Source organism: Parasteatoda tepidariorum, chromosome 1 (genome assembly GCF_043381705.1).
Source record: "Parasteatoda tepidariorum isolate YZ-2023 chromosome 1, CAS_Ptep_4.0, whole genome shotgun sequence".
Taxonomy (NCBI): Eukaryota; Metazoa; Arthropoda; class Arachnida; order Araneae; family Theridiidae; genus Parasteatoda; species Parasteatoda tepidariorum.
This window is the reverse complement of record NC_092204.1, coordinates 43,508,743-43,517,058: the sequence shown is the minus strand read 5'-3', so window position 1 is coordinate 43,517,058 and position 8,316 is coordinate 43,508,743. Positions and strand designations below refer to the sequence as shown.

General features: G+C 27.6%; 1 protein-coding gene and 1 long non-coding RNA gene across 4 annotated transcripts in view; one reads left to right on the top strand and one right to left on the bottom strand.

The window, feature by feature from the left end:
* Positions 1–384: 384 nt before the first annotated feature.
* The window catches only part of LOC107438741 (nucleoside hydrolase), a 13,669-nt gene continuing 5,737 nt past the window's right edge, over positions 385–8,316 (bottom strand). For both annotated transcript variants that reach the window (XM_016051094.4, XM_016051092.4), the window contains exons 2-5: positions 7,269–7,469; positions 4,446–4,734; positions 4,206–4,342; positions 385–818 (exon numbers count right to left, since the gene is read on the bottom strand). In XM_016051094.4, coding sequence (XP_015906580.2) covers positions 474–818; positions 4,206–4,342; positions 4,446–4,734; positions 7,269–7,469 — 972 coding nt within the window. In that variant the 3' untranslated portion in view covers positions 385–473. The remainder of the gene's footprint in view (positions 819–4,205; positions 4,343–4,445; positions 4,735–7,268; positions 7,470–8,316) is intronic.
* LOC139425288 (uncharacterized) overlaps positions 1,642–8,316 on the top strand; it is a 24,993-nt gene continuing 18,318 nt past the window's right edge. The window contains exons 1-3 of one of the 2 annotated variants that reach the window (XR_011636502.1): positions 1,642–2,931; positions 3,003–3,103; positions 4,164–4,298. This is a non-coding gene — a long non-coding RNA (uncharacterized lncRNA). Of the gene's footprint in view, positions 2,932–3,002; positions 3,104–4,163; positions 4,299–8,316 lie in introns of those variants that run through there. The other variant, XR_011636503.1, reaches the window with a different exon arrangement.

Genomic DNA, 8,316 nt, shown 5'->3' with positions numbered 1-8,316 from the left:
AAACCTTCAACAACAATCAAAAGATAATCAGATGTTCTACCAACTTAAAATGTTTGACCAAATTCTTTTTCTTTCGAAATTTAATGCTTTTTCTAATAGTGATGCAGCAAACCGCCAAAATTTTTTACTCAAATTTATTATTTACGTTCAAAATGGGTTACTTAAATAGACATTCTGTTAATACAGAATACACTTTTCAAAAACTTTATAATACACTTTTTATATCTCTACGAATTTTGGTCAGGTGAAAGAACAAATCTGCATGATTCAGTTATGCGTCTTTCTAAATTTGAAATGTTTCAGCAGTCTTAACATGCAGAATATTTTAGGACATCTGCAAAAAGAAGAAAGAACGTAGAAAGGGGTAATAGAAAAGACATCCTATTAGAGATCCATAACTGTATACCTTTTGACGGTAATGTAAGTTTACATTATCAACAATACACATAATTTTTAATTGACTATGTATTAAGTTAAATAGTATTGTAATTATATATATCTTCCCTAAGTTTAGTCAACATGGGTATATTAAATTCTGTTACAATATCAATTGACTTTTTATCAGTTGCACAGCCAGGTGGTACATTGCTGCATATGCAGAGTCCTGTGGAGAACTCCCCTTTGCATTCTACTCTAATGGTTCTTTTTATGGTCTTTTTTACACAAGCCGGATACAAAGCGGCGACCGTAGCCATTAGATCGCAATCTGGGTACGTTGGAGATTCTTCTTTGCGACAGAAATCTATAGTTGCTGAAGAAGTACGCTTAATGAAATAAGCAGTCTTAGTTTGTTTGTTTAATAACTTTTCAAAGTCAGTCTGAAATAAAGGAATATATAATTATTAACTTATATTTTCAAGTAACTCTTATAACTTCGCTACCTTTGTTATTTAAAAAAAATAATGCATATTAATTTAACTACTTTTTAAATTATTTTTTTATCGAAAAATTTCTTCGAACAAAATAAAAGTCTTAAAGTTTTCTTGAAATACTTTTTGATTCGTGTCATTAGTTTTATCTAAAAATGCATAAACTAAAATAATAATAATAAAAATAATAATAATAAAAATAATAATAATAAAAATAATAATAATAAAAATAATAAAATAATAATAAAATAATAATAATAATAAAATAATCTTCGAATAAAATTTTTGGCTGCTTTTTTAACTAAATTATTGGAATAAAATTTTTTACGTTGCAGCCATGCTGCTCCTTCATTTATAAGATCAAGAATTTGAACCCACTAAAAATTAGACATATTTATTTAGAAATAATTCATTTTTGAGTCAAATAGTTATTGGTATAAATTTATTAGCATATCTATCTTAAGTACGCCCTTACCATATCCCTGAAACTATTTTCTGTTTATTGTAGATTTTCGTATATAACCGGTTAATTTAATCAGTAGAAAACTGTAATAATATAAACTATTATTGTTAGCGACTGACAAAATTGTCTAACAAGTATTTAGGAGTTATCTAAATTTTTTTAAGGAGTCGGGGGGGGGGAAGCTATCAAGAACGGATTTATGTGAGGGCATTTGGAGTACAAATTTGAACTCCAATCTTTAAGATGTTATTATTTATTACATGCTATTATAATAACTATTATTAAGACGTTAACATCTAAGTTACAAATATCATCCCCTGGATCGTTTGAATGGAAATTTTTTCTTTATTAAAGTTATTACTATGTAAATGAGATAAATTTGTTTATGGAATTCTTCGACTATATTTTTATTCTTATAATAGTTTTGACTTTTTAATTACTGAAAGAATCTTGGTTGCTAATAACGGAGCTTATAATAATGTTGAATATGTTTTAAAAACTTTGATATTGTGAAAATTCTTGACAATTGTATAAAAAACAAAAAAAAAATATTCTTAGTTCTATTGTTGCGTAATCGAATTGATGAATGTAACTTTTTGTATTAATATAATTCATAGTTATATGAACTTATATTTTTTAAATTGAAGTATTCTTTTTAATTTATTATTTCCTTTTTATTAAGAGCTGAATAAAATGAAATGCTCTTTGTCACGTGACATAGTTAGTAGGAAACAAATTTATTCGAATTTGCAAAGAACTCACCTGATTTGTTTCTTCAAGCGAAAATATTGAAAATAAGGGATAGAGAAATTTTTTATTTCAAGTAATAATGTGAAACAAAATTTTAAGGGAAATAACAAATGAGTAAAATAAGAACATTTTTATAAAACCAAATCCTATAACAAGCCTAATCCTATAACTATGCCTGCAACAAGCCTGAAGTTGAAAAAAAATTTGCAAGGACAATAATATAAATTTGATACAGCAGAAAATAAAAACGTTATTTTAAATTCATTGCTTCCATTATTACCAAAAGTGCATAGATTAATGAAATAATCAGTTGTAAATAAAAAGAAAGCGATTTCCATTTAAATTGACATTTTCGTTTTCGAACATCTTAAAAGTAATTAAAAAAAGCACGTTATAAATTTTTTTTTTGTTTAATACTTTATGGTACGAAAAGTGCCACAAATATATATTTTCTGAAACAAAAGTTTAAAATTTGGAAATTATAAAACGATTTCGGAAACGCGCTATTCCATATAATCGCTTTCTCATAACTTTGTCCTTTCTCTCAATTACAATTTAAAGGAAATACGACAAATTAAATCCTTTTTATACTACAAAAATTCTTTTATAGTGTAATAGTTAAAATGTTTTGCGATGAAACCATATTCTCGATTTTTAGGCTTAACACTACACCTCTAAATGTAAAATTATTAATTGAACGATTTATTTAGTATTTGAGTGGCAACGATATAAGCAATTTGTGGCTCACATTCAATAACATCGTCATCGTCGTAAAGTTCTGAAAAGAAAAAAATTTAGAAGCGTAATAACCTATATTAAGTAAAATCACTGCTCTGGATGCGTTTTAATGTAGGTATCTTTTATATTTATATTAAGTGTTTTTTTATTGCTCAAATACCAAATATTTTTTTGCGTTTTAGAACCACTGTGTAAACAGGTCATGGGCGCAAGAAGAACTTAACAGATCAACAAATCCCATAAAAGTGAAAAGTAATTAATTAGAGTCAGCAATATAACACAAGTAAGTGATGATCTATTAGTTATAGATTCAATAAAGACGCAGATATCGCCACTAATATAACTAAATAAAATGCTTAATATTTTCATTGCATTTAGCAAACGATGAAGAAATGGTTTAAATTTTTATTGGTATTGTAGGATTTTCGTTACCGACAATGTCAACCTTTATCTATCAAAAGGTAATTGAGTTAACATGTTCTATATACTAGTAAAAAGGAATTTAATAATTGTAGTTGTAGTTACGCTACATTAATATTTACAGTATTACCAGAGCATAGAATAATATATGAGAGTGCATAGTATTTTGTATTTTGTTGTAAAGAAAACTATGAAGAGTTCATCTGCGAGTTTATAAAATGAAGGGGAAAAATGGTTAATAAAGAATCGTTTGCTTTTGGAACTTAAATTATATAGAATCGAATGTACTGATCATTTGTTGAAACTTTGCAAATTTATAAGTCAAAGTTTTTTAAGGAAAGAAATACATAGTTTGACATATTAGGCAAAAGATTGCAAAGCTGTTTCATACGAACGCAGTAAATAAGAAAACACTCACTTTCATGAAAAATTGTCATTTTCGTTAAATGTACATAAAAACGAGATCAAATTATACCGCTTTTCAATTTATATGCCTGTTCTGATTTTTCGGAAGCTCAGATAGTCGATTGTACAATCTTTGATTCAGGTTCTTTTCATATGACTGTGCAGTACTGACGCAGTAACAGTGTTTTAAAAATTATTTCAACAGAAATTAGTTGGCGAATAAATTAGATTTTTTTCATGCTTCAATTATTTTTATTTCGAGTTATTGAGTTCGAATGATAGCGAACATCTGAATTTTCTTATACATTTTTTATGTTTTTTTTAAAATTCTTATCCGAGATAAAGTCGATTTTTTTATCACCTGGACTGAGAGTATTCTTTTATTTTATTTTTAAATATGTGTATTAAAAAATTATGTGTATTAAATTACTCAAACACTAAAAATACATATTTTTTCACATAATATTTTACATACGTGTATTAAACTACTTAAACACTAAAAATACATACTCTTTCAGATAATATTTTGCATAACAACAGAATAAAAAAAAACCACAAACCCAATCTATTCCATGATCTTCAGTTGTTTCCCAAGGTACTAGAGTTATTGGACACTTGGATTCTGTCAAAATTATGTCAGCGGCTACTGGATCACAGTAGAAATTAAATTCGGCTGTTTCAGTTACATTTCCAACTCCTACGGGCATTAAAGTATAGAATAATATAAATTTCACTTCGCTAATTCTGAGGTTCTTTTGAGTGTGGCTTTTAAGGATCAAAATAAAAGTTTCACTATTTACCTCTGTAATTACCACCCATGCAAACTATAGACTTCAGACGCTTTGTAAATTCTGGATCAATGCGGTGAGTAATAGCCAAGTTTGTAAGTGGAGCTAAAGCGATTAAAGTAATCCGTCCGGGATATTTCTTGGTCAGGTTAATCAAACCGAAACATGCTGAATCTGTCTCTTCTTTTAAATTACCAGAAGAGAATTCTTGCCCACAATCACCGAATCCATCTGATCCGTGAACTACAAACGGTATGTTTGTGTTTAGGAGAGACCCAGCACAACCTTTGTAGACAGGAATCTGAAGGGAACAAAAGGCATATTTTATTACGTTATAACCCCTTTTCTGGTGAATCCATTAAAATTTTGAGATTTTTGAACTAGAGTGCTCAAATTTTGAACTGAAGCTCTGTATCGGATGACAATACAAGTTTTAATTGTTTCCTGATCGTTACGATCGCTTGGTACCATTTTATCAAAATACAATTTATCATAAATCAGGATTTCGAGCCCTTTCTGATTAACTAGAGTGCTCAAATTTCAGTATTGGTTCCAAATGACAAACCAAGCATCAAATGTTTTTTAACTGCAGCAAACAGTACGTATTGCTAATCCAAATAGCTGCCATTTTTTGACATGAACAAATAGACACAAAACTAAAATGAAGAAAATAATATAATAAAAAGTTTACAAAAAATCATATAAGTTTACTAAAATTGAGAAAATAATTATAATTTTATCACACAGAAAATGCCGAACATGAGGTGCATTAGATTTGCATATTAGCAAAGCGCTTTTTATCACTCAAAATTCTCCACTGTATTGTTTGATTAAATAGAAGTGATATTATTATTTTCAAAAACATTGTTTTTAAAAATTCTTTTTCCATTCAACTTTTAATCTTTCAGGAAATATTTTTGAAGAGTATTTGCGCTGAGTATTTTGAGAGTTATTTGCTGGTCATGTGAAAGCTGACATATTCGATATCTGACACATTCGTCATTTTTAAATTAATTTAAAAATGACGAAAGATATATCAAGTTTTAAATTCTTTTAAAATCAATTAAAAAATTTCCGTCTTTTTTAAAATAATTAGTTAGTAATAATATTTAATTATTAAGGCTATTGTAAGAGTTGAATTAAATTATAATATTTGGTGCGTAAAAAAATAAAGTTATTTATGAATTATAATTAATAGATTGAACTATTTGGTATATGTACTAGTAATTGGGTTTGTATATGTATTTGGATATAGTCATGATTAAAAAAAATTAAATGATTGAAATGCCGTGATAAAACAAATTAAGGCCGAAATATATAACAGGGTAATTATAAAATTAAGGGGGATGAGCGATCGTTAAGGAAAGTGGTAGTACAATGCTAATGTGGGATAACAATAACCCAATAGGTTCAAAGGGTCACAAAGTGTGAGGTTTGAACAAATTGGATGATTTGGTATCACCGAATTTGGAAAAAGGGCGAAACTAAAATAAATTAAATATTAAAGATAAATAAGGTAAAGTCATGCTATATCCAAAATATATATATGATTTAATACAGTAAGCTGATGTCTCCAATAAGAAAAGCTAATAAAATCACACTTATGCATGCCCATAACAATAAAAAAAAGTACTCACCACATACAGAAGGAAAAAGGTGATAACTAATAGTTATAAAGGTAAAGCTGAAAAAACAATCACAAAACTTTCTGTTCAACTAAACATTTATTTTTGTAAAACTACTTATTTTGATTATTGCGTAACAAGCAAGCAATATGATTCCAACACATTTTGTGTCACAAAAAAATATCTTTTAAAAGGAAATGGGTGACAAGAGAATTTAAAGAAACCAAGGGCGTCATGCAAAAAGTTAAATAGAAAGGAACGAGTAATTTAACCATTAAAATAAATATGAGAAGAAAACTTAAATTTGAGAGGGCTTTTAATGTTAAAGAAAATTAAAGGTATAAAATGTTGATTTTAAATTTTACGGAAATTTATTACAGCTATGGATTTAATTTAAAATAAAGGTTAAGAAAAAAATGTAAAAAGAAATCCCTCGATACGGACCGAAGTCCGCATCTCGGAGAATTAAGCTAACCTGCCCGAAGGCTCGAGAAAAAAAGAATGTATTTTTAAAAAAGTGACTTAAAAATTCCTTAACTGGTATAGGACCAGAAAAATTACGACCAATTAAATTTAAATAGGCGGAGAGTTTGAAATTTTAAGGAAAGAGATTGGTTAGTTAGCCCCCCTAAAATTAAAAGAAGAAAAAGAAAGGCGTGAATAGAGGGGTTGGTTGACTTTCCCCACAGGAAGTGCGATGACCGCAATGACCATGAGAAAGGTCAACAAGAAAGTTAAAAGTAAAGTTGCTAAATTGAAAAAAAAAGGAATAACGTTTAAAGAAAAATTAAAGGCTTAAGTAAAATTAGAAATTAAAATTGTCACATTACATTAAGTGTATATGTGACAGCTATTTATTTACATGGGTTTATTTTTAAATAAAGGAGTCTATAAAATTGTTTTCAAATTTTTTTGTTACGCCTAAATATTTTCGAAACAAATTATTGTCTATACTAATTAATTAGTATATTTGAAGTCTATCCTTGAATTCTTAGGATTACATATAAATACGAAAAAAAAAAAAAAACCACTTGATTGAAAGTTAAGCTTATATTCTTCTTTTTCATGCTACATAATAATTTAAAAGGATTATTTCAAGATTTAACAGTAATATTTAATAAATGTAAAGTTTATTTTTATTACTTAAAAAATGTGCTTGAGTTCCTAATAAGGTAATAATGAAGTGTTATTAGTAAATATGGATTCTTACCTGTTTTTGGTTACAGGCAACCATAACTTTCATTACATTTTGACACACTTGATGGATGGGTGCATTCCCATAGCAACAAGTGAAGGCGATCACTTGAGATGGGCACTTAATAAGAGCGAGTAATATGGCTATAGCATCATCACTTCCACAATCAGTATCGATGATGAACAAATCATCAGTGTTGACAGAAAATAAATCCATCTGTGTAGCACAAAATTTCATCAAATTAATTTAATTTGCCCATATATGTCTACTAGCAAGTATCTTAAAAATATAAGTTTTAAAGAATTGGTTGCATTGAATTTTTGGAAAAATAAATTTTTCCTAAAATTGTTAAATAAATTGAATTGGTTCTGTAAATTCTGAAGTTTTCACAATTTTGAAAAAACTCCTGAAGATCTATAAGTGGATTTGATAAAATTACCTTCTTATTCACAGTAAATTAATTATATTATAATATTATAACCGTCGTTGAACAGCCGACCCAATTTTATGGATTTACGACTGCTAATGTTCAACTTCGTAGCCTGGTAATTTTGAACCCAATCCAGAAGACAAAGTGAACTTCTGGATCGAGTATTGGGAGAAATGTTACCATATGACGTATTAGATTAAATGATATTGTAAAATTGAAAAAAGAATAATAACACTTGGAGCTAATTTAATTAACTAAGTTATTACTTTATTATTATTTTTAAACTTAATTTTTCAGACAATTTTAGTAAATATCTGTATTGTTGTATAAATTAAGTTTATAAAACTGGCGCATATATCACTTATGGGCAATGGAAGCTCATAACTTAAAATTAAATAAATAAAGTAATCATAAAAAGTCTTAAATAAAGTATCCCTAGTCAACAAGCTAATTATAATGCAAGTCATGAAGTGTCAATTTCATAAAACTTCTTGAATCTGTTTAATATATAGTTATAAAAAATGAAATTACTTATTGATTTCAAATTAAAAATTTTCAACACGTTTTATAGAAATTGGATGGAATTTTACGGTTTTATGTATCACATATGCTCTCCTTTTAAAAAGCCACTAT